Raw genomic sequence first — 25,639 nt, 5'->3', positions numbered from 1 at the left:
CTTTGAGGAGTGAAGCGCCCTGCCTTGCAAAGTGCCAAGCATTTCCTGAGAGGTGCTGAGCCACCCTTAATTCAAACTAAGGGCAATGGGCCCAGAGGGTGCTCAGCTCCTTGCAGCATGCAGCCCTCAATGAACTTCAACAGCATTCCTGGGGAGAGTAGAGAAACTGCACCCAGGTCTCCTGCATGATAGTGCAGAGAAGCAAGCACACGGTGGGTCTGCACAAGGCCTGTGCATCAGCTAATTCCAACGTCATTCTTCACCATAGGGAATGCAGGCCCTTTGCACAGGGGCCATTAGGTGGTTAACCACCTCATAGGACTCAATCTGGGGTTTAGGCACCTCAGTACCTTTGTGAGAGTATTAATAGTTCCTTTCTCCCACACTTTGTGTGTCTTTGAAGTAGTGACTGTGTCTCACTATGTCTTTGTAAAGTGCCTTGTACAATGGAGCCCCAATCTCATTTGGGCCCTCTAGCTGCTACCATAACTCAAATAATAGTAACAATAATTAATAAAAATCCCTTTTAATATATAGATGACCTTAGTGGAATGAGTCAGTGGATGGGTGGCGTCCTTGTAACCTCCACACTACATTTGGGCACCAAAGAGTCGGGGGAAACGCAGGAACATTTGGAGACACTTGTTCGTCAGTGTTTGAAAATGCCACCAATCAGCATTCTTCACTTGCAGTGAATGGCTGGGGGAAGCTGAGCTCCTTAGAACCTGATTCACAGCAGAAATCAGCAAAGTTCAGAGGATGTTGCAGCTGGTGGTTTTCATGACCAGGGCGGGGTGAGATAGGGATGCACTGTTTTTTAGTTCATAAATAAACTGGTTAGAGCAGGACAACTAGAAATCAAGACTGCTGGGTTCAGTTCCTAGCTCTGCTACTGACTTGACTTCTCTACGGTTGTTGGATTTAGTCTGCAGGTGCTAGGTGGTGTTAGTGGCCTGTGACATGCAGGAGGTCAGACTAGATGATCTGGTGATCCCTTCTGGTCTTAAACGCTATGACTGTAAGGTCACCCAGCATTTAACCTCACTGGGTATGTCCACATGGGGCTAAAAGATCTGCAGCATGACCACAGCTGGCCCGGGTCAACTGACTTTTTGCGGGGCTAAAAATTGCGGTGTGGCTGTTCGGGCTCGGGCTGGAACCAGAGCTCTGGGACCCTCCACCCTTGCAGGGTCCCAGAGCTCGGGCATCAACCTGAGCCTGAATGTCTACAAGCAATGTTCAGCCCTGGAGCCCAAGCCCTGTAAGCCCGAGTCAGCTGACCCGGGCCAGCGGCAGGTTTTTTATCCCTGTGTAGACATACCCTCTAGGTCCTCCATTTACCACCTGTATAACAACAGCTCACCTACCTCCCAGGGCTATCATGTGGCTTTCGATTAGTTAATATTTGTAATCTTCTTCTGGGCCTCAGATAAAAGCTGATACCGAATGGTTAAGTGGTAGTGGTTTCCGCACGTACTCTCCATTCCTTTGTCTGGTCAGGGCAGTTTCATTCTATGATTCTTGTATTTTTTTAAACCCTCTTTCCTCGACTTAGAGTGCTTTCTGCATGGCTAGCTGAATAACTGAGGAGCTGCGGTTGGGTTGGCTTCTTTCTCCTTAAACAATAATTAAAGGGTTTTAGATAAAATCAGTGGTTTCTGTGACCCAGAATAACAGCTGCAGATTGTAACAAACAACTTGAAGCCAGATCACATAATAATAATTTTGCATCCTGACAGCATAGTACTAACACTGAAAGAATTCCAGGGCTTGTACAGATTTTTTCCCCCCTTTACACAGTCTAAGTGAACATTCTCTTACATTTTCAGTCCCAGTCTCTCACTGCCAGGCCCATGGCTGGTACACAGTGACATCTGCTGGCAGTCACAAAGCTGTAAACTCTCCACCACCTTTCTTTCTTTCGGGCATTTCCTTGCCAAACTCAGCTCCGAGTGTGAAAACGAATAGTATCAGAAAGCTTTTGCATCTCTCCATTCCTCTTCTGGTGAGAGTTCTGTAAAAGAGATTCCTGTGATTCAGTCACTGATAACCGGGCCAGGACGCAGAACGCTCTTTCACACGGTATTACGACTGACAGGTATGGATTAGCTGCTTGTCAGGAAGTGAAAAGAGCCTTCCTAACCAGCTAATGTGCGTGTAGAATATAAAACGAGCCTGTTATTCTAGTAAATTACAGCTTCCAGAGGTGCTGCACAAAACAGATCTTTGTCACCCCCAGCAGACCTGTAGTCAGTCAAAGGCATCACCCCATCACATGCTATCTACCATCTTTCCCCTGACTAAGAGCTTTGAAACCTGTTCTTGTGGCCAAGTTTCCCCTCTCCTTACCCATTCATAAGAACAGAAGAAGAGCAGAGGCAGTGTCATATACTCCAGTTGATTGATAAAGTTAGGCAGTCAGGTCCTTCCTTCTCCATATTACACACCCCTTATCAATGCTTGCTGCCAGGCTGACCTTCCCCTTTAGAGGTTGAAGATGGCGACTCTGACAGCTAGGGCAGATAAGCAGCTGTGTCATGGAGCCAAGAAACCATGGCCAGCGGAATGGACGTTTGTTCCACACTGTTCTTTTCTCGCACACGTTGAAGTTTCACCTCTCTTTAATCACCAGTACTCTGCCCTGGCCGCACTAACCTGAGATGCTGTAACTTCAAATGCCAATACTGTCTGGGCTCTCTTACGTCAGCAGAAAGCTGCCAATTCGGCTGTCTGATGCTTCTGGGGAACAAAGCAAGAATGGGATACGAAAAGACACTGCTAGGAAGCCATTGCCTTGATCAGAAACATTTTGTATCAGTCCAACGGAGGAGTGCACATTATTACGGCCAACTGTTTTTACAGCCCCAGAGGAGCACATAGTACTCTACAGACCAATGAGACTGGGCCTACCATGAACAGCTCACAATCTTGTGGCAAGATTCTACCCTGGGCAGCCTTAAGTGCACCAGGTCTTGGGGCTGCATTGTGGCAAATCACTGGGACTCTGTGTGGGCACAGGGCTTCAACCCATGTGGACGAAAGTGCAGAATCGGGGCCTAAATTCAGAGAGACCTATTAGGTGTGTCCGCTTCCTATTCTGTATGACATATTCCTTTCGGATCTGGCGCTACATACGACAAAAATCTTTTGGCAAAAAAAAAAAGGCCAGAAATGGTGTCTCTGGGAAGCTGGGCACGGTGAGTTAATAGGTTTCTCTGACAGGGCAAAACATCCGCCTGGTACCTGACAAATCATCTGGAGCTGCACAGCTACAATCGCCACATGCTATTTATAGGCCGGAGGATACAAATTAATCAATGTCATGCTAAAGGCGACCGTGTTCTTGTTCTGCTTCAGTGCACACTCACCATCCAGTGCCTGGCAAGCTGTTTGTCTGAGGGAAGCTTTGATCCTGAGCGAAGACAGATGAAAGCGGCGAGGATTGTTTTTACCTAGAGACAAAGAGCACGTTACGTCGTACAACTGCTCACTATTTGTCACATTTCAAACTTGAATCCAAATATCTAATTTTGGTGGCAGAATTAAAAAAAAAAAGGCGGGAGAGGATTAGGGTGCAGCATTCACAAAAACACGTTCCTGGGTTTGTGTTGGGGTTTGTTTATTTGGTTTAGTGTTTTTGGTTCTTTTACAAACTTTAATATACAATATTGTTAACTGGAGTGTGTATCTGCAAGGACAAAAGAGTAGGACAGTGATTCAGTTCGATGAGACTTTCTAGGTTTGACAAGTTACCCATGAAAAGGACAGGCCCCCTCCAGTATCTGTCAGAGGCAGGGTGATCCATCCAGGATAGGGTCACACTGTCTTTGGAGTTTGGCCCCTTGTGTCCATTTGTCTATTTCTGAACCGGGGTGGCTAGGTACATAGCCATCTCTAACATCTCTCAACTTTTTCAGCACCAAGGTCTTTGGCAGGAGCCTGTCTGGACCTTACCTGCATGTCGATTTAAATAGGATTCGTTCAGAGACAAACACACACAGTGATTACTATTTACAAGGCACTGTAAGTACACTCGGGGTTTAACAAAACACAGGCACAATTAGCCATAGTCTTTGCTGGCCTTACTCCACTGACTTCATTTGGCCCGATCTGCCCTGAGAGCTGCAGGGAAAGCTGCATCAAAGGAAATATTGGCACTGCCACGCTAAAAACAAACCCCTTCATGTCCGGCTCTCTCTGTGCCGTGGCCACATGCTCTGTGGAATGCAGATTTGACTCCACTCTGCGGTTGTGGTGTTGTGTTTGTTCAGAACCATAAAAAGCAGAGGGCCTTTTCAGAAATGTAAGTGCTTCCAAAGGGGCCTGCACAAACAGCAGTTCTCTCACAGAGCTCTGGCTGGCACTTGTAGAAATTTAGTAATTTTCCTCAACAAAACTTGGAAACGCGGCGTGCTTTGGAGGACCGTAAGTCAATCAATTCTAGCTGATCTTTGGCCTTGGTTTCTGTACTTTCCGCCAAAAATAGGTCTGCAAACAATACGAATGTGCTGGGGTTTTTTCTTTAACTTTTGAAACTCTTAGAAACGGTGATCAGTCGATCAAACAGATCTTGGGGCTGTTGAATGGAGTCGTTTCAGATACTGTAATGAGCTCAGTCAGTGCACACGGAAATACTTAGACCCAAATTTTCTCCCTCACTGACTCTCTTTGCACCATCTGCTGTGGAAAGGGGTAGAAACTGGCCTCTTCTTCCCAGCAGGGGATATCCTAGATGTGGAAGAGTCACTATTGGGCATAGAGCTGATAGAGGTGACTTCTATGCCACTACCATCATCCTCTTTCAGAATCCCCACTATAGGTGGTGGTAAGGGCTTGCAAGGGGGAATGGTCAAGGGCAGGAAAGGATGGACAGTATGCTGAAGACCGTTACTGTCTTGGCAAACTTTACAGCAGCTCCTAGGCTTCTCTAAACTCTGCTGGGGCCAGGTCCAGTGCAGAGCTGGCTACAGAATTGGGAAGCTGTAACCAGCGACCTCATTCGCCTACCCCTACCCGCTGTACAAAGTCATTGGAAAGGCCGTTGGTTCACATCATCTGTTTTGTCCCACTCTGGTGATGCAGAGGTGGATCTGGCCTGTGGTCTTTCCATCGTACTCATAAGGAAGCGCACAATGGACATGCTGGAAAATGATGCAGCACCTCCTCTCCCCAGGAACTCCAGAAGCCCTGGTGTTTCCTGGAGGCTCGGTGCCTCCTGGAGCTCCAGCTGGGGTCAGCGTGTGTGCCCAGTGAGGCTGGACTTTCCGGGACAATTGAGCTCTATGTATTTTCCCTGTGCAATGAATGAAACCATTACGGTATCTGTTTACAATATGGTAAGGGTTCTTAGCCAGCCTTTTATCAATTCCCTGTACATTAACAGCCTGGTTTTCCAGTGAGGCTGAGAGCACCTGTAGCTCCCATTGAACCCTGAAAATTAGACCATATGTCTTCTGTATTTATTAAATCAGAATGAAGTGCAGTGACTGAAGTGGGCTGTTCTTTTGTTTGGGTTTGTTGTGTTTTTTTTTTTTCGTTTTGTTTTTGGACGAATGATCTAAAACAAACTCTTAGTTGAGATGAATTGCTGGTCTCCCGTAGAAGCATAAGGTAATGCAAGCTTTGATGTGAAATCTGCCAAGATATTAATAGGGTTTTAACCTCATTAAACTAATACAATTCTGCACCTGTGCTTTCAAGAATGCAGTCATCTGTGTTACCTCTGGTCAGCAGCTTTTGAAAGTGGAGCTGGGTGAAATATTCACTGCAAAAATCTCCAGCATCTAAATTTACCTGGCTTCGACTTCACAGAACATTCACAAAGTTTAATGAAATTTCTAAAAATGTCGATGAAATGTTGCATGGAAATATTTCCACGGGTTGGCTGTTTTGTGACAATTTTTTAAAGCCTCATTCACTCCAAAATTCACAGGTTGTTACCTCTGAAAAACAAAAAGCTAGAGGAGGAGGAGGGGAAAGTGCTGGTGTCCTTCCAAAGCTGCATGGTCTAAGGCAGTGGCTCTCAACCTTTCCAGACAGCTGTACCCCTTTTAGGAGTCTGATTTGTCTTGCGTACTCCCACGTTTCACCTCACTTAAAAACGACTTGATTACAAAATCAGACATAAAAATACAAAAGTATCACGGCAACCACTATTACTGACAAATTGCTTCCTTTCTCATTTTTACCATATAATTATATAATAAATGGATTGGAATATAAACATTGTACTTGCATCTCAGTGTATAGTATAAAGAGCAGTATATGTACTGACTTTGCTCGTGCTCTTTATGTAGCCTGTTGTAAAACTCGGCAAATATCTAGATGAGTTGACGTACCCCCCAGAAGACCTCTGTGTACCCTTGGGGGTATGTGTATCTCTGGTTGAGAACCACTGGTCTAATGGATTAAACGCGTGCCAGGGAACCAGGAGAGAGGAAGAGGTGGCCTTGGCACTAACTAGACCGAGACTCAGGAGACCCGGATTGAATTTTCATCTTTGCAACAAGTTTCCTCTGGGCCTTGAAAATACTAATAAAAACACGCACAATTTATGAAAAAAATACCGATGTGAATATAGTTCTGGAGAAAGGTGGCAGCCCTGCAGCCCACTCGCAGCCAGAAAACGGTTTATAATATGAACCACAGCAATGCAGAATTCCCCACAAATCTCATCTAACGAGCCTCAGTCCTGAACTGGAGAGACCATCTGTAAGGGGGAGACAATAGTTCATTTTCCTTTCTTGTTCAGCTCACGGCCTCTAACTGAGAGTGCCAATTAGCAGTGGTGGTTTTGTCATGCAGACTCTTCTCAGTTAGACTGTGACGATTACCTCACTGCAAAGAGGACATTGGATATAGTACAGATGAACGTTACTTTCAATCACCGGGCTGAACTAGGGACTGGTGGCACTCGTGGTGAATGATCCCTTGCCAATTACATAATCTTACAAGTGAGAGGTGGAAAAGACCTGTTAGCTCGCCCAGTCTGTGACAGTGCCAAAGGAGGATAATTCCAAGCCTGTAACTCACCTAGTCTCATTGGACTGACTTTTGAAGGACTCCCAATGCAAGTGCAGGAGGCAGGGCTGGCTCTGGCTTTTTTGCCGCCCCAGGCAAAAAAGCTGCCGGCCGGAGCCCCGGGAGGAGGGCGGTGAGCCCCGGCAGGGGCTCCGCTCTCCCCCCGGCGGCCAGAGCGCAGGGGGCAGGGCGACGAGAGGGCGGCGAGCCCCAGCCAGGGCTCGCCGCTCTCCCCCCGGCGGCCGGAGGGAGGGCGCCGGGGGGGAGGGCGGCCAGAGCGCCGGGGGGAGGGCGGCGAGCCCGGCCGTGGCCCCGCTCTCCCCGGGGGCCGGAGCACCGCGCCGCCCCCCCTCCAGGTGCCGCTCCAAGCACAAGCTTGGTGGGCTGGTGCCTGGAGCCGGCCCTGGCAGGAGGCACCTCTACTAATGTTGGAGTGACTCGGTCAGAAATTCAATTTCATTGTTATTAAAATAAGAGGCACCTCCACATAAAAAAGGAACCTGTGTGAAAGAGACAACAAAAAGGATCTAGAATATGCACTGTCTAACATTCCCCCCATGCTCTCTGTATAAAATGGAAAAGTCAAGTGAATTACTGTTTGAATTGGAAGGCAGCAGGGCTAATTACAGTCTAAATGCATGTTTAGGGCTGATTTTTGCCATTACTTTCCTGTTTAGATAGTTCCCATCTCCGTTATCATAGGCCACAACCCAGAGTTTCAAATAAAATATGTGATTATAGGCCACAGCTGTTTTCAAGCTGAAGACATGTTTGTAAACTTGGCAGCTACGTGAGGAGTTGCAAGTGAATGGGATAAAGGCAGATAAACATGACCTGTTAGCTTAAAAAAGTCACTGAGGGATTATTCATCTATTTCAGTGTCCATTGCATTGGCAGTCTAGGATTTGAGACTAACAAATAACTCTAATTCATTCCTTGACCCTTCCCTACATCTGCAAGCCACCTCCCTTCCTTTATTAAATCAGTTTGTTTCAACATACAGATGCATTCTGATATAAACTTTATGGTGAAACCCCCTTTGAACTAGATGATCCCAGTACAAAGCCACATATGACAAGCTGCATACAAATTACTTCTGTAGCACTGTCACCCCAGGATCTCAATATACTTCACATGAAATATTGGAATGATCAGTGTAGACAGCACCTCCACAAATATAGAGTGCTGCATTTTGATCTCAGCATTAAGTTGTTGTCTTGTATATTTTGTTGTATCTGACTTGAGGGAGAGGGGATCTTAGGAGGAAGTTTGAGTCATGCCTGTGTGTGGCGGAGTTGTTACTTGCAATAAACCCTTTGAATTCTATAAGTGAGTATTATGATACACACAATTTAGTCCTAAACAGGAAATGTGTTGTACTTCTAAATTGTGTTCCTAAGGGGCAGGATCACCAATTCAACTCCCTTGCCTACTTTTTGATTGACAGATAAGTCAACCAACTGTCTCTTTTCATTAAGGATGAAATTCATTTCTCTGCTGAGGGCCAGTACAGGCAGGATGCCCCCTTTAAGTCATGTTTTCAGGACCTCACTGGGATGTAAGTGGCACATAGACCCTGTACAAACCCCTTTGCCTGGGGTGAATGCCAGCCTAAAAAATAAATACAAGTGAACAAAATCCATCCCTCCATCCCCAGTGAAAGCCTGTCTAATGTTTTTGTGTTTCTGTTATGCAGAGTACATCAGAACATTATGATCATTAAATTACTATTGTATTGACTCACTAAGACCTTGTCTACACTAGAAAGGATTTTCCAGTATCTCTACTGTACCATCAAACCCTCTGAGTGTAGGCACAGTTTATACTGGGGGGGGAAAAAGTCTCTGGGTATAATTTATATCAGTTGTCCAAGCAAAATAAGTTATGTTTGGCTAAGGACTTTTTTTTTGCTGGAATGACTATGTTTACAGCAGGGCTTTTGCTGACACAGCTATGTGGGGTAGGGGTGTGATTTTACTCACTGTCCTAAATGACAAGCAGTGGCGGCTAAACTTAACTGTAGACCAAGCCTGATGCTTTTCTAATGCCCAATCTGGTCCCCAGTTTCTTCTCAAAGATTGAAACATTCACTTGGTCAAAGCACAGCTAGACAGTGCAATCCGCCCTTGTCCTTTTGTTAAGGCATCAGCAGCCGCTGATCCAGCCCTTGATTTGGCCAGGTCATTTCCACTGCTGTGAGGGATGGAAAGCAACTGGCCTGGGTTAACAATGAAAGTGGAAATCTACAAGCCTCCAGGCTGTAACCTTGTAGCACCAGACAGGGTTGAGTGGGGCTTCCCCATTGAAGGCACACTGTTAGACCTGCCTCTGGAGATAGGTGTATTCCTGCACTTCGCTCACGACAGGAAGGTGAGAGGGGCTGCTAAATGATCGTTCAGGCTGGAAGGGCACTCCAATCACTAATGCAATCTGCTCTTCGTGCACCTCTAGGCAGACATCCTGGGGTTCACGGGGATCCCGGGTGAAAAAGCTGTTCTGCTTGGTACGCCGGAGCCACCTTCTATCTTGTTCTTCTAATGCTTTCAGTGACATGGCTCAAGCTTTCATCCACTTAGGAGCTAATGTACTGGGTACTTCTGGGAGGAGGAGGAGAAGCTGGGTGCCAAAATCCTGCATGCAGATTGGCTACCACCTGCCAGACTGACACAAAGAGGAACGAAGACACCTCCATTCATCCATGCTAGTGTTGCCCCATCATGGAAAACAAATAGTGAGGAAAGAGGATTTTGTTTCCTGATTCCTCTACTCTGAAAAGGAAAGGGAAGGAAAGTGGTGGCACTGTGGCTGGGAAGGGGGAGTTTTGCTGATAAGAAACTACCTTCTTACCTATGTTGCAAGCTTTTGTGTCAGGAAACAGCAGTTCCTTCCCAGGTATATTGACCTCGCTGAGCAAATGATTGCCTTGAACATCAAATTTGCTATTTGCTGGTTTTTTGTCTCATTAGGGACAGGGCCGGCTCTGGGCACCAGCAAAACAAGCTGGTGCTTGGGGCGGCACATTTTTAGGGGCGGCATGGCCGGCGCCAGAATGCCGCCCCTAAAAATGTGCCCCGGCCGCCCTAGCTCACCTCCGCTGCTGCCGCTCGCGCACTACGGCGCGCGAAACAGCTGATTCGCGCACCGCTGCTCCCCCTCCCTCCCAGGCTCTCAAACGTGGGAGGGAGGGGGAGATCCCGAGCGGCCGCGGTGTGTGAAACAGCTGATTCGCGCGCCGCTGCTCACCCTCCCTCCCAGGTTTGAGAGCCTGGGAGGGAGGGGGAGACTCCAAGTGGCCACGGCGCGCGCGCTGCTTCTCCCCCTCCCTCCTAGGCTTGAGAGCCTGGGGGGAGGAGGCAGGGCTGAGGATTTGGGGAAGGGGCGGAGCTGAGGCGGGGCCGGGGGTGGGGTAAGAAAAAAATGGTGGGGGGGCGGCCAAAATTGTATCTGCTTGGGGCGGCAAAAATCCTAGAGCCGGCGCTGATTAGGGAACCATTCAAATAGAGCAGATCTGATCTGTTCTCCCTCCCCCGCCCCCTCTTCCCCGCATTAGAAATTCCAAACTAAGGCTCTCCGTGAAGGTTCAGTTTGCATGAAATCTGATAATGAAAGTAATGACTTTAATTTATGTATATGCAATAGATACTTTGCTGAAGCCAGCTATTATTAACCCCTAAGAAGTTCCGTATATGCCGTTAAATAAATAAAGGGTTAGATTCTGTCTCTCTGTCTCACGTTGATTAGTACCTTCCTCCACAAATATATTTTTTTGACGTTAATGATTCCACTCATGGAGTAAATGACTAGAAATATGAGTAAGGGTGGCAGAATCTGGTTCTTGATTTATTGGTATTGTGTGGTGTGTTTGTATCAGTATATCTCTGTGTGTGTACATATGCGCAAAGGCAACCTTCCCAGGGAATATATGCATAGGCAACCTTAACTCTTGCATCTTGAGACTTCTGAGTGCTTGACTTTGCAATCTTAATTTATTTAATGTATTTTTTTATATGCCATTTCCTAGGTTTTTAAACAAGCAAACTGAAAAACAAACACACAAAAACAAACAAACAAAACCCTAACAAAAAACAAAACAAAAACCAACAACAACAGAAAGTCCATCACATGCAACCACATTGTCTCCCACATGGTTTAAAACAGGGGTTCTCAAACTGGGGGTTGTGACCCCTCAGGGGGTCACAAGGTTATTACGTGGGCGGTTGCGAGCTGTCAGCCTCCACCCCAAACCCCACTTTGCCCCAGCATTTATAATGGCATTAACTATATTAAAATGTGTTTTTTAATGTATAAGGGGGGGTCACACTCAGAGGCTTGCTATGTGAAAGGGATCACCAGTACAAAAGTTTGAGAACCACTGGTTTAAAAGCCAGGTCAATCTTTTTAGACTTCTGACTTTTGAGCTTCCAGAGTAACTGTTGGCAGTAGAAAGTTGTCATCTCCTATGTGGGCTAGCCAGTAGAAGGACATGAGGTACACATTTTACCAGTCGGATTCCTGGCACTGGCTGACAGTAAAGGGATGTTGAGACTCAGGGCTGGTCTGCATGAGGAAATAGCCCAGAATAGCAATTGCAGAATAGCTGCTCTTGAATTAGCTCTCCATTGTTCAAATGGAATCTTTGGAGAAATTAGCAGCCAGACTCTCATAATGTCTACTGAGCATGTGCAAATTGAGAGGTTTGGGGGCATATGAGCCGGCAAAAGGGGAGGGATATTTACAGGAATATCAAAAGGTGACATCCATCCCCATGAAATCTCAAGTCCCTGCTGCAATGCACGGAGGCACCAGAACATCTCAGCAAAACAGGGGTGAGAGTGTTTTTAAGATGGGTCAAACAACATATTTTTCTGTAATTGCATTCTTGGAAACAACTGATCCTTTTTTGCCTGAAAATTTCCAAAAAAAGTTTGCCTGAAGCAGACACCTGGGATGGAACAGTTTGGCCTGAATGGTTAAAATTTGGCAAGTTACAAACAACTGAAATGGGGTTGGGAAGACAAGGGGTAACAGTAATAAGATGGCAAGGTTACACGTGTTATTACTGCAGTGGTTTTATATTGTTTTCTTTTTAAATAAGTTAAATGAACAAGGATATTGGCGAGTCCCTAACAGCTCACTTGCTGACCAAGGAGTGTTAATGTTGGCAGTGGGCCCTCTTGAGACTGTAAACAGTAGGTGCTCACGGTGAAGTGATTTTTCTCCTCGCCTGTTCTTCCCTTGCTGTATTACTCATGTCGTTGTGCTTTCAGCTGATGTTAATATTATGCTGATGCTGGTTCCGTTGTGTTGCAGGGATCCCCAGGCGCACCTGGCCCCCCCGGGAGGGACGGAGCGAAAGGAGAAACCGTAAGCTTTTCTGTTCCTTCCTTGTAATCCTTTCCTTTCAGCGTGAGGCAGGCAGTGGAAATCAATCTCTCTTGAGTGGGATGTGCCTCAGGGATTTGTGTGGCCATTTTAGCAGGAACAAAAACAAATGACAGGAGGTTAATGACCTCAGCATTGTCCCTTACATGTTCGCAAAGACTGTGGACTTCATAGGGATTAAGCATATTGAGTGACTCCAGGGGCAGAACCGTTATAATTCATTAAGCTGTGAGAGGGGGACGCCTGGCAGGCTGCAGTTTGGGACTTGCTGCTGCTGTGTTGGTTAAGAACTACAGGCACAAAACTCAGCCATTTGTTTCACCCCAAAGGGCTACCAGCCTGTGGAGATGATAGGAATGGAGAATGACTGGAGAAGGGCAACAGGGAAGCCAATGTTGGCATCCCAGTCACAAAAGCAGAAGATTGAACATCTCTTAGTGATGCATACGCTGTTAAAAGCTCAGGGATTGGGGAGAGCTGCAGGCTTTGCAGGAGGAAACTCAAGCATACTGGATAAAATACCCTTAGCCTGAATGTTGCAGAAGGGGACAAATGTCCAAGCATTTTCCAGCACCCTTTATGGGTGTACTTTTCTCAATGTCACTAATATTTTAGCCCTGCCCTCCGGGCCTCTTACCTCCTACCTCAACCACTTCTATGCTTGAATCATCTGCCCATTTAACCTCTTCTCTTACCTCCCTTTTGCTAATCTGCATTCTTTGCCTGCCTCCCTGTTTGCTGTTCCTGGTGCAGGAACCCATCGGCCAGGTAGCCCTTACTCCCTGGTGGTAGTTTGTCAGCAATTGAGGAGAACTTCGGTAAAGGATTCCTTTGGGAGGTCAGACATACATGAACTAATAACAGGGAAGGGGTACATAGCAGAATGCTCTCTTGCTTCCCATCCCTGTCATGCTGTGTCTGGAGGTAGCCCAATTCTGCCGCCCATAGTGTTTTTGGAGAGGTACTCCCAATATTGCAGGCCATTAGAACATCCCAAAATACCTTTCTGAATCAATGCAACTGTATCATATTGTACATTAAACTGATCTGGGGGTGATATATGGCGACATGGTATCCTAACATCATAACCTTCCACTGCCCTGATTTGATGGGTTCATTGCACTGGCCCGACTGTTAAAGATCACATTTGTGGTGTAGCCTTTAGAGGCCTGACCAATTGTAAATCCTAGGTGGCACGAGCCCTGGAGATGACATTTTGTTGCTTAGGAAGCTGCCTGCAAAGAGCTAATGAATGTCCAAATATATCAATGGTATATTTACTTTGGTCTGGTCCCATTATGGTTCCTCTTGAGAAAAAGCACACTGTGGACTTCAGGAGCTACCCCTTTTTCCAGAAGCTGAGAATGGGCAACGGGGGATGGATTACTTTATGATTACCAGTTCTGTTCATTCCCTCTGGGGCACCTGACATTGGCCACTGTCAGAAGACAGGGTGCTGGGCTAGATGGATCTTTGGTCTGACCCAGTATGGATGTTCGGATGTTCTTATGTTCACATGACCTGTGGAATGCGAGCACTGGAGGCAATGTGGTGCTTCCATCAGTAACATCCTTGCATCCTTCAGCGGTGGCTCTTTTTTGTACCTTCCCTAAACATTTCAAAATTGAATGCAGGCATTTGAAACCACACAACTAACCCATGTGCTTTTGGTTACAGGGAGAACCAGGGCAGCCAGGGGCATTTGGATTGCCTGGTCCAGCAGGCCCTAAGGTGAGACTCTTCATTCGCTCTAAGTCCACACTTGTATTTCCTGCCTTGACGTTATGTGTACCTCTGGTTTCTTGGAGTTGATTTGTGATTGTTATTCTTTGCACGCTCCCTAGTGAGGGAACAAACTCCCAGCATTAGGATAATGCACATTGCCTACAAAATATTGTTAAAACATCAGTAAATCCATCCATGCTCCCAGGAAGGGAGGTGAGTATTATCATCCCCATATAACAGGTGGAAAGAGAGTGACTCAGAGAGCATAAGGCCTGAATTGTCAAATGTCCACTAATTTTGGGTGCCTCAGTTTGTGCCAATTCGCAGTGACTTGGCAATGTACAACTTACAACAGCATTTACGTCCCCTCTGGATTTGGTTCGAAGAATGTCTTCAGGAGTCTGGATTCAGTAACGCCCAGCTGAGCCCTACATTGGGAACAAGCCTGGATCTGACGGGCTGGGTTTATGGCCTCGTTCTGTCCTCACTGACACAGATCCAGCTCCTATTGACTTACTCCCTTATAACTGGGGGCAGAACTGGGTCCATAATGTGCATCAAGCGGAAGAGGTTGCCGCTTCATCTTTATAACACAGAGATGCAGCCCGCTGACAATACAGGTGCCTTGGTGCAACACACCATCTCAATCCAAGTGGCAGCGCTTGCTGAAGCAGCTAGCCTTTGTGGGTCACATTTCCATATGAAAGATGAGGGGGGCCAGGAGGTTAAACTATAGAAAACTATGAACTGCACGTAAATGGTGTAATAGGCACAGCAGGTTATTATCTGCCTAAGAAAGGGGCCAGACTGAATTCACAGAGCCCGGTTCTGCTCCCACTGAGGTCAAGAGGAGTTTTGCCTCTAACTTCAGTAGGAGCAGGAGCAGGCCCTGTGTCTGCTGGAAGGGATTCAGGTCCCGTCTGGCACAGAATAGGAGGATCCATGAAGCAAACAAGCAGCGTTCATTTGTACAGGGCCCAGTAGACGTGTTAGCCAGGGAGAGATGGGCAGGCCCTTTCCCTAATTGCCTGTCACTTCCGTGGGTGAATGTTTATAAACTGCCACGGTTCCCATAGGGCCTGCTCACAAGCACACATGTATTAATCACTTGGTTGAAATGCTTGGCAGCAAACCAGTGAATGCAGGAGCAGCGCCGGGGTTACATGCAGCCGCACAAAGGGGCTCATTGTGGAAGTTGCATGACAGAGCGTTCTGCAGAAGATGAATGGCAGCTGTGAATGTAGGGCTCGGCTGGGAGAACAGGGGGCAGCATTTTAATACGGTCGTCTGTAACCTAGGCCCTCTCTTTCCTAATGACTCTGGGTACACTCATCCTTCAGGGGGATTCAGCGGCAGGTGACGTGAATTGAACTTGTCACCCATACGTGCTGGCCGGCTGCGTGGCTCCAATCTCTGGCCCAATAAATAAATCCACGTTTTCTGTGCATCTTGAATTATTATCAATAACGGAACAAAAGCCAGATAAATTGGTGGCTTCTGTGTAACGTCTGTGCCATTTCCTCTTCCTGGTGCTGAGCTCATCATCCTCATTTGGAGTCTGCTCCACATATTCCTTTCCCTAAGGACTCGGCCCGTCAGGGTGCTTAGCATTTCTGTGAGTTGCTGAGAACCCTCAGCAAACCTTGAGCTCACTCAGCACCTCACAGGATCAAGCCCTTCTAGAAAAGAAGGTGCATAGCTTCATGAAGTGATGACAGAGAGGAGATATGAAAACTGCCAGCAGGTATTTAATAAGCATAAACATGATTATTTATTTGTATTACCATAGCACATACGAGCAGGAGAGGAATTATTTAGGGTAGTACAAGGGGCACGTCTAGGACACTGTATACAAATACTAAACAACAACTAAGTGACATGGCTAGAAGTGGTAGGATGCAGTTGGGAAAGGGAACGTTTCGGTTGGATAACTTCACAGATATCTTGGGTAAGGTGTATGAGTCTGAACCATCTCTTAAGAGAGGTAATAGGAACCTCATTGTCTGATTTATCTAACAGTAGACTAGACAAGGCCCTAGAAACTATATTCTAGGGAACAATCCAACAGTAGTGGAGGGATGAGTCCCAGTCAGCCCCTTACATGGATAATGTTATACAAGGTGAAAAGCTGTATCCAGAAATTCACCCAGAAGAAAACGTTCAAAGCTGGTCTGCATGGGGTGGAGGAAAACACTGTTACCACATAGGATCAGAGCGATGGACGGGGAAGTGTCACGGAAGCTGGACTCAGAACCACTCCCATTCCAAATAGTGGTGGTCCATGGGCCAGCCATTGTAGGTCAAATGCCTCAAGAGGCACCAGAGAAGAAACGTAACTGAACAGCAGCCCTGGAGTGACTCTGGAGCTGTGCAGGAAACAGCACCTAATAGAGGATGGTTTCAATTCATTCCTAGTTATGGCCCTGGAGTTTTCCTGCTGCCCTATTCTTCCCTCAGCACACTGTTACGCTGCAACTAATGGGACTACTTTGTATGAGTCTGGCAAACCTTCGCTCGCTCTTTGCCTGTTTATCATCTCCCCCTGCTTTTCCTCCTGAAGTACACTAGTCTCTAGTGACATTAGATTATGCCAACTTGGGTGACATCCACAAGTGCAGTGAACAGGGACTCTGAAGATTTTGCATGTGTTCCTGGCTCTACCCAGCCTTCTTGACTGACTGTGGACAAATTACTTCATCTTTAAAGTGTCTCTCCATCTCAGAAAAGATATCTTGGAATTGGAAAAGGTGCAGAGAAGGGCAACAAAAATGATTAAAGCTATGGAACAGCTTCCATCTGAGGAGAGATTAATAAGACTGGGACTTTTCAGCTTGGAAAAGAGATGACTAAGGGTGGATATGATAGAGGTCTATAAAATCATGACAGGTGTGGAGAAAGTAAATAAGGAAGTGTTATTTATTCCTTCTTCTAACACAAGAACTTCTTTAAAATACAGCCAGATCTCCTGGACTCCTTTCCCCCTCATGTTATTCTCCCAGGGGATCCTGCCCATCAGTTCCCTGAGGGAGTCAAAGTCTGCTTTTCTGAAGTCCAGGGTCCGTATTCTGCTGCTCTCCTTTCTTCTTTGTGTTAGGATCCTAAACTCAACCATCTCATGGTCACTGCCTCCCAGGTTCCCATCCACTTTTGCTTCCCCTACTAATTCTTCCCTGTTTGTGAGCAGCAGGTCAAGAAGAGCTCTGCTCCTAGTTGGTTCCTCCAGCACTTGCACCAGGAAATTGTCTCCTACATTTTCCAAAAACTTCCTGGATTGTCTGTGCACTGCTGTATTGCTCTCCCAGCAGATATAGGGGTGATCAAAGTCCCCCATGAGAACCAGGGCCTGTGATCTAGTAACTTCTGTGTTTATAAATTCTTCTTACTGTGTTTATGTACAGTGCTTAGCACAATGGGGCCCTGATCTCGAGGGGGTCCTTTAGGCGGTACTGCAACATGAATAATAACAATAAAGCAGTATGATTATGTCTGTATGTTCAATAGATGGAAATGCATATAGCACTATGGGTTGGGAAGCATGGGTGTTTATGTGATGGCTATGATGGGCATGTACCACGTGTAGCTTAAATACATTCTGACAAAGTAATGGCAAGCATTCACTGTAGAGAAGTGAGCTCTGCCACCCAGCTCTCTCTCACCTGCCCTGATTAAATATAAAACCATCATCTCCTTTCACAGGGACTTTTATTTATGTGGCGTCCTTTGGCTGGATTTTGGGCTCTGCTGTTTTAAGAAGGAATCCCAATTTTGTTGACTGTGCATTAAAATAGAAATTACTAATGGTATAAAAAAACCCTGAGCCGTCTACTGACTACATTTATATATAAGCGTCGAGCCGGTAACTGGGATTATAAAGGAGGTGGCATTGATAATTGTAAAGGTCACGTCTCCTATTCCTGCTGTAATGGTTGTTTTTTTGTCAGATCACTTATCTTTATTTAGCAGCACCTTTGTGGTGAGGTTGAGCTCTCCGGGTTCTGCTGCAGACTCCGAGGAGAGTTAACTGGGTCCCAGTGGTTCCCAGGTTCAATCAGTCTTCATTTACCCCCAGCTAAGCAGGAGAAGCTCACAGACAACCATTCAGGCACTATAGATGCATTTCAGGAAACTCAGTGAGCTGCTAAACTACTTGGCTGAGGGATTTTCCAGTCTCTTGCCTTAGGGTCAATCTTATGCATTTATTTTTTTCTTTTAAGGACAAAGTGAACAATTGTTGCAGACTTCAGTAACTGTACAGTGAAACTTCCAGGGGCACAGTTAATGGCACTACAGCCTTCTGGTAATAGTACTTCATCCCCAAAGGACTTAATCCCCCTCTGATATAAGAGCTAAGAATGCCAATACAAATCTAATAAAAGCACCTTTTTGTTTCCGTAAAAAATGTAATGAGGTTAACTGCTTGCGCTGCTCAGTGAGGTCTCATGGGGACATTCCTGCTGTACTCCTAGCTCAACTCCTTCAATGTTACAAATGTTCTCTCTCATCCAATTTTGTGGGTAAATTTAGTCCTTGTCAGAATGAGGGGCTGATCTTGCTGGCTCGAGCCAGATATAATGCAAACAGGGGCTGTCAAGCTCCCCCCTCAAAACCCACTCTCGCCTTGACCTGGAATGCCTCCTGCTATTCCAGTTCATGGCCTCTGATTCTATCAGATTCTATGGTGGCTTTGGGATGGGAAGAAACATCCACAGAAGAGGGGGAAGAGGCCTGTTGACTGGGGGAGAGAAAGCAAAGAGAAGGTCCCCCTTGTCCGCCTGAGGCCCCTCAATGGGGGGAGGAAGCCACACACACACTCGTCTGCCTGAGTCCCTGCACCACAATTTAGCAGCTGCACGAGGCCTCATAAAGGTGCTTGAATCTATTTATAAACCTAGTCACAAGTCTGTACCATAGTTGGCCTCCCTGGCTAGCACAGTTCCCAACCACAGTATGGCTGTGCTAATAAGTTCTTCTTTCTGTGAGTGGTCTAGGGCAGGGTTTCAGCTAATATTTTGGTGTTTTAAAATATAACTCCCCCTCTGGGCAAACAGAGCTATAGCCTCACTCCCCAAAACGGTGATTGGTACTTGTGGAGCAGAGTCCTGCCGTGTAATGTCCCTGCCAGAACCATGCTACTTAATGATGTTTGAACTTGCACGGTTCACATTGTGAGGCAAGCAGGGCCTGCAACACCACCATGTTCCCGGTCATTTGTATTTGAATCTTGGTCACCAACGGTGAACACGTAGGTCCCCCTCGTGCACATCGCTCTATGCGGGTACACCCTGCATCTCCGCAGGCTTCTTGTAGGATCGGGGCCTTCCTGAACTAACCCTCGTTTTGATGGCTTCAATTTGCTGGAAATATCAGTGGCTGGAAATCGTCAGCGTAAGCTGAACATGAAGGCTTGTTCTTTTCGAAGCTGCAGCCTTATGAGTTAGGAAGATCCAAAACTGGAGTTAACATAAGGGAAATGAACGTCCAATGAACTAGCAACCAAATCAGTTGGTCCAACAGTGCAATCTCAAAACACTCAGGGCTACATTCACTGATGTGTGTGTCTGTTTTGCGTCGATCTTGTGGGTGGATTCCCCCCCAGCAAAGAACACCACCTCCTGCACTGTCCCACCTGCAGCCAGCTGTGTTATGGGCACAACATGAGAGCTTGCTGCATTGGCTAGCCCCATCTGGCAGATGGCACCAAAGAGACTGGGGGGGCAGATTCATAACTGGCTCCCTTGCCCCCCCACCCCACCCTGACATAAGTGCACCTAAGAACCTGGTCTTTCATTTATGAACTATGTATTGGAAAACACAAAGAGAGAGTAATAACAAGTTCGAATCCCATCTGTCACTCTCCAGCCAAACATAAGAACACAAGGTGATGCCATGAACTTGCTTGCATTGTATGTGTTTCTCTGAACTCTGGGGCTTGCTTATCACCAAGAACTAGCTTCTACTGTCAAACATGCTGCCTTTATGGGTGTGTGTCTTATTCATACTGTTTTCAGAACGACTCCACCTCGCCCAGCCAAGAAAGGGGGAAGTGCCAAATTCATGTAATTGGCCCAATTAGCAACAACTGATACAGAAATCTGCACGTGTCAGTTTGTCTTTAAGTGGCAGGTCTGAAAACCAAGTGGTAAGACCACAAAGAGCTTGGTGTGACACCAGTGCTGGTGTCTGAACACTGGAAGCAAAGGGAAAGGTTTGAGCTTCATTGTAGGTGCATAGCTGGGAGATGGAAGAACACTCGAGGCATTTAGTACAGATCCCCAGAGAGGCCAGCTCAGCATCTCACAGGAAGTGCCTGTTTAATTCCTGACTACGTTATTTATTGCTTTCTCTTTTGAATTAACCAATTGTCTTTTTCAATGTTTTATTTCCTCCCCAGGGATCTGAGGGCCAGCCAGGTCCACCAGGAATTAAAGGCTATGTCGGAGCACCCGTAAGTCATGATTCTCTGGTTACATTTTATTAGCTAAATAATCCTTGAATCTGGAAACTTCCCCCACATTTTCAAAGTATTCTGCACAACTGACTTTTCCATATGAAAATCTATAGATGCCCGACTCTCCACTACGTTCCCACAGTGAAACTTCCACGATTTCTGGGGAATTACTTCTGACTTATGCCAGATGTGTATAAGATTGGCATGAGGCCTGCAGAGAATGGTATTTAGGAATTACTAGGAAACCTAACATTTTGGATGGGTTGCTTTGAGCTACCTTGTGTGCCACCATGTAGCAGTATTCACACTGCAATGTTATAATGTTGTGTCTTGTGATGCAACATTAATACATTGCTTCACAATTGGATCACAACACAATGCAATGTGACCTCATGTTGTAATGATGTTTTGAGAAAGCTATTTTGGAACCCTTTAGGGCCCTGTATATTAGACTTGTAGGACATGGGATTACCCTGTAGAATTTGTATCAAGCCCCAGAAAACTGGGACAGGTAACCAATTTGCAACCCAGCCTCCTGGACCCACCTTAGCAATGACGTGGGCACTGTACAGGCTTACCTAAGTGTACTGTGGGGTGTACTGACTTGACTGTGTGCAGCAGTGCGTTTAAATGGAATGCCAGACCTGCTAATGCCTTAAAAGGCTCCCTGTCCTGGTTGACTTGTTCCTTTACAACTCACCAGATAGAGGCCTGTGTTTTTGGAGAAGGTTGTGAATTTTCTTAATGTTTACCTGACAACTGTGGAGTCTATAGGCCTCCTGGGTCTAAAACCAATGAAAGTAAGAAGAGAATCTGATTGTTTGCCTACGCCTGGCTGTGGATCAGTATAGTATCACTACCCAACTGTCTGAAAAGTAAAGGGGTGTCTGCCTAAATTGTCTGTTGAGCTGCAAACAGGCGCAGCAGTGCCTGGGCAGATCCCAACAAAGTGTTAGTAGCACAAGAGGCACATTTGAGGCAAGTCAGGAGAATGTTTTCCTCCTGCCTCTTGAACCGCCCTGTTACGGAAGGAGGACAGCTCCGCCGTGCAGTACATGCGGCGTTGCTCATAATCTGTTAGTAATGACCCCATTCGTTTTCATCATCAAGCTGGCATTTGGTGTGTGCGGTTAGAGCAGAGCAGGGCTATAATCATATGCTCTGATGCCCAAGTGGGCCCCAAGGTACTAGTGCACCAGAGTGGAGTCATCTTTTTTTAACCTCTTCCACTCTGCTTTGAGAAGTGGCTGGGTAGGACTTTGCTTTCTAGAACAGGACACTGCAGAGTTCATTTTTGCTCCTTCTGTTTGTCTCGCTCAGTGAACTCAACTAACAGCATCTGCTGTAGCTAAGATAAAATTAAAAGAGCTATATGAATCCACGTGCTACAGGGCACCACATGAGTCAAGGAGGAAACATCTCCACTAGCACACAAAATTAGGTGCATCACAGTGCCTGAGGTAGATTGTGCATTGTTTGAAATCATTTGGCATTGGCCACGAGACATGAGGTGGGATGGTCAGTTTCTTTCTGGTCCGGTAATTCTTAAGACCCAGAAGGCTTTTGTGACCTCACATCTGGTATAACTCCATGGCAGTACTGTAAGATAGAGTACATTTGGAGGTGCCTCAGATCTCATGAATGAAAGGCATTTGGAGGGGACACTCCAGGATTTAGTGATTCTACACTGGCACGCTAAAAATGAGCACTGACAATTATACTTCTCCATACCCCTGCCGATAAGCTGCCGAGAAGACAATGGATAAGCTTTGAAAGTGAACCCCAAGGAGAACTCAAGTGCATTACATCTGCCTGACTTTCTCCCAGGCATGTTTGCACACGTTAAACCCCTGGAGAGGCATGGGAAGGGAGGAAAAAAGAGAGAGGGGGAGAGAAAGCAGAGATTGTGTTATGGAGTGTCAAGTGTGCAATGCAAACAAGTGACTTTATCCCAAGAGAGAAGAGCAGGTTTTTCCAGCTGGGCAAATTGATCACAAATATACTGTCAGACATGGACAGGCTTGTCCAGTGTTTGATTTCACTCAAGTATGTCCTGAAATCTTAACAGAATCTAACCTGTCCTGTGGACCAAACAAACCTAGGCAGGCAGTTCTCATTAATTTTCAGCTAACCCAGCTGCACTGTAATGTGGAGATGAGTGAAGTATTAAAATATGAATTCACCAGAGTGTAAAACATTTCACACACGAGCAGTTCCTGATGGGTCACCATCGACTGAGTGTGCGTGTCTTGTTGCCATAGGGTTTCCCTGTTGTTTGCTCAGTTGCTACAAAAGAAGTAAACTACACCTACAATACAATGTGACTATTCACAGGAAAGGTTAAATCTCTCCTCTCCCCTTTGTTTGATCACTTATAGGTTTGTCATCAATGTTATGTGTGTAAAGTGTTGCTGTCCAGTTATCTGAGACACAGCAACTGAGCCACTACGTCTTCCAAGTTAATTGGAAAGCTCTGGGTTGCACTCTGTGCCCAAATTAGCTTCAATGGAATGTCACTCACTAACAGGGCTGGGCGAGGCCCTGCTGAGTTGGGATTATTCAACAGCTGTCAACACTCAGTGATACCTGCTACTGTACCCACTTCGTTCTCCTTACCCACAGTTTCTTGCACCACATCGATGTGACATCCTTGCTTGTTTACAGGGCAGATTTTTCCAGGAATGTTGTCCTTCACTGCCAGAGGGTCAGTGACTAACCCGGCTCCTTCTCTGAGGAGGAAAATATGGACCATGTTGGATGAAGATTTGTAATTTCCCTCTTCTTTTCATTTTTAGGGTCTGCAGGGAGAAAGAGGAGAAAAGGGAACTCGAGGAGACAAGGTATCACTAGAGCATGTCAGAGCCACTGCCCAGGAAAGTGCTGGGTTGTTCTCCCTCTTTGCCTTTTGCTTTGTAAATGAATGTAACATTGCGGAAGGGTGCGAGGCTGATACCCCGGAGGCTGAGGTTTACAGCCCCTCCTCGCAGTGTCCGGCACACAGGTGTGAGCTGAAGTGACCTCTCACAGGGGTGAAACGGGAGTACAGAATCCCAGCCTGTTCATTCCCTGGGTGTCTCTGCTAAGAATGCCAACAAAGGTGTCACTTGGAGTGGCAGCTGGGGCTTGTGCTCCTGTGATGTGTTCACATGGGGTACCACCCACCTAAGAGATGGTAATGACCTTTGGATGCTACTGACCACAGCTGAAATTGGTAACCTAAAGATAAAGGGATTGCCACCCACTTACCAGCTCCTTGAACCATCCAGCTTTCTATAGCCCTTATTGTCTCTCATCACGACAAACACACGCTCACATGGGTTGCTGGCTTTGCTACATCAGGTAAAGAGTCAGGATTTCGTGTGTGTGTGTGTGTGTGTGTGTGTGTGTGTGTGTGTGTGAATCAGCTGCTTTCCCAGTCCAGCGTTCCAAAGAAGAGGCATCGTTTTCAAGTGCTTTTCTCCAGGCCTTTTGTGTTGGTGAATTTCCTTCTATTTCAGGTAGGGTGCAGGGCGCTCGGCTGAGTCTAATTGTGATGAGGTGACCGACTGAAGGACTCAGGTGCTTCTCGAGCCATCACATTCATCAAGTAGTGTCTTTTGTTACTCTCTGCCATCAAAAATAAATGCAGAATCCACAGTCCTCGGCCGCCTCTGAGGAGCACGCAATGCAACTCAGGAGGTTGGGCTGCTAAGGTGGCTGTGAGCTCTTTTTATCCAGGGTGGGCTGCAGGTCACTGCCCTAGTGTAATTTAAATCTGAGGCTACTCCAATATATAAGAGGCTGTCAGTGCAGCAACTAGAGATTGATGGGGCACAGGGATTCCCTGGCTGGTAACCATTAATATCCTCATTTTATGGATGGGAGGCTAAGTGGCTGGTATAGCTGGGATGAGAACTCAGTACCTCTTGGCTCCCAAACCTGTGCCAATCAATTCTGGGAGTTTGGCAAGGCCTTTTTCTGTTAGCTGGGGAGTTTGACCTATGTTTGGGCTCCCTCTACTGATAGCCAGCTGTAGGTGCATTAGTAGAGCGTCATCAGTAGAGCAGCACACGTATACACACACACACACACACAAAATCGGGGGGAATAGTTGATTCACTAAAAATGCAATTTCAGTTGAACTTGTCAAATAAAAAGGAGGGTAAAATTCCCCAGAAGCTGAAACATTCAGTTTAGACATTTATGAAACTAAATATGTTGACTTTTCATTTGAAATAATGGTTTATTTTGAAATTTAACTAGATTTTACTACACAAAAAAGGGTTAAAATGGCCCCTGAACCCCCCGCAAAAATCAACTGTTGGCCCAGCTCTGGTCATTAGTCCCCAATCCAGCCTGATTCCCATTTCTCTCTCTTCCCCTATTGGCCAGTGCTCTGTTCCCAACATCCATGTGGTTGTTTATCATAAAGTTGCCATTATTCCCTTTCATTTGTTCTGTATTCACCATTGCAACTGGGCACATGCCCATTATCATGTAATCATTCTCATGCCTTCGCCCCCGGAGTTCAAACCAGAGGAGATGTGTTGTGTCTAGCCATTCCATCAGCCCCTTTTCCTGTGACGGTATTGTCTGGTCTGTGGGGGTGTTGGCTCCCTTAGGAACATGGATAATTCCCACATCACTCAGGTGGGGAGGAGGGATGGAGCTGTGAGGGGGCAGGGAACTGATGAACTAGACAGGAATTAAAATGAGAAACAAGTGAATTGGGTTTTGTTTCATTTTGAGAGATTTGCACAATTAAACCTTCTTTCTTTCCCTCCTGGCCTATGCATAAAAGCCAAGATCTCTGCTATAACAATTGTGCATTTACAGTGCATGGATACTGCACTCAGGACATTTATACCCCTTGTTTTAATTTCTACCATTTGGAACCACTGGGAAAGTAGGGGGCGTTAACAGCTGGGCCAAAGATCTCTCCCTGTCTGCTTTTCCGTCTGCAACCGCTTATTGCTTCTGAGAAATCTGAATCTAAATTGTTGCCTCTTACAACACCATTGTTAAAGCATTACTAAAAATCACTTATGCTTCTCCCAGCCTAAGAAATATAGGATTTGTTATATT

At 46.2% G+C, this 25,639-nt stretch overlaps 1 protein-coding gene across 3 annotated transcripts in view; it reads left to right on the top strand.

Moving 5' to 3' along the window:
- Nucleotides 1–25,639, top strand: part of COL22A1 (collagen type XXII alpha 1 chain) — a 311,922-nt gene that overhangs the window by 145,088 nt on the left and 141,195 nt on the right. For all 3 annotated transcript variants that reach the window (XM_065586243.1, XM_024102639.3, XM_024102638.3), the window contains 4 exons: nucleotides 12,331–12,384; nucleotides 14,080–14,133; nucleotides 20,519–20,572; nucleotides 23,371–23,415. In XM_065586243.1, coding sequence (XP_065442315.1) covers nucleotides 12,331–12,384; nucleotides 14,080–14,133; nucleotides 20,519–20,572; nucleotides 23,371–23,415 — 207 coding nt within the window. The remainder of the gene's footprint in view (nucleotides 1–12,330; nucleotides 12,385–14,079; nucleotides 14,134–20,518; nucleotides 20,573–23,370; nucleotides 23,416–25,639) is intronic.

This window comes from Chrysemys picta, chromosome 2 (assembly GCF_011386835.1).
Source record: "Chrysemys picta bellii isolate R12L10 chromosome 2, ASM1138683v2, whole genome shotgun sequence".
Lineage (NCBI taxonomy): Eukaryota > Metazoa > Chordata > Testudines > Emydidae > Chrysemys > Chrysemys picta.
Note: the sequence above shows the minus strand (reverse complement) of the source record. Positions and strands in the feature narration are given on the sequence as shown.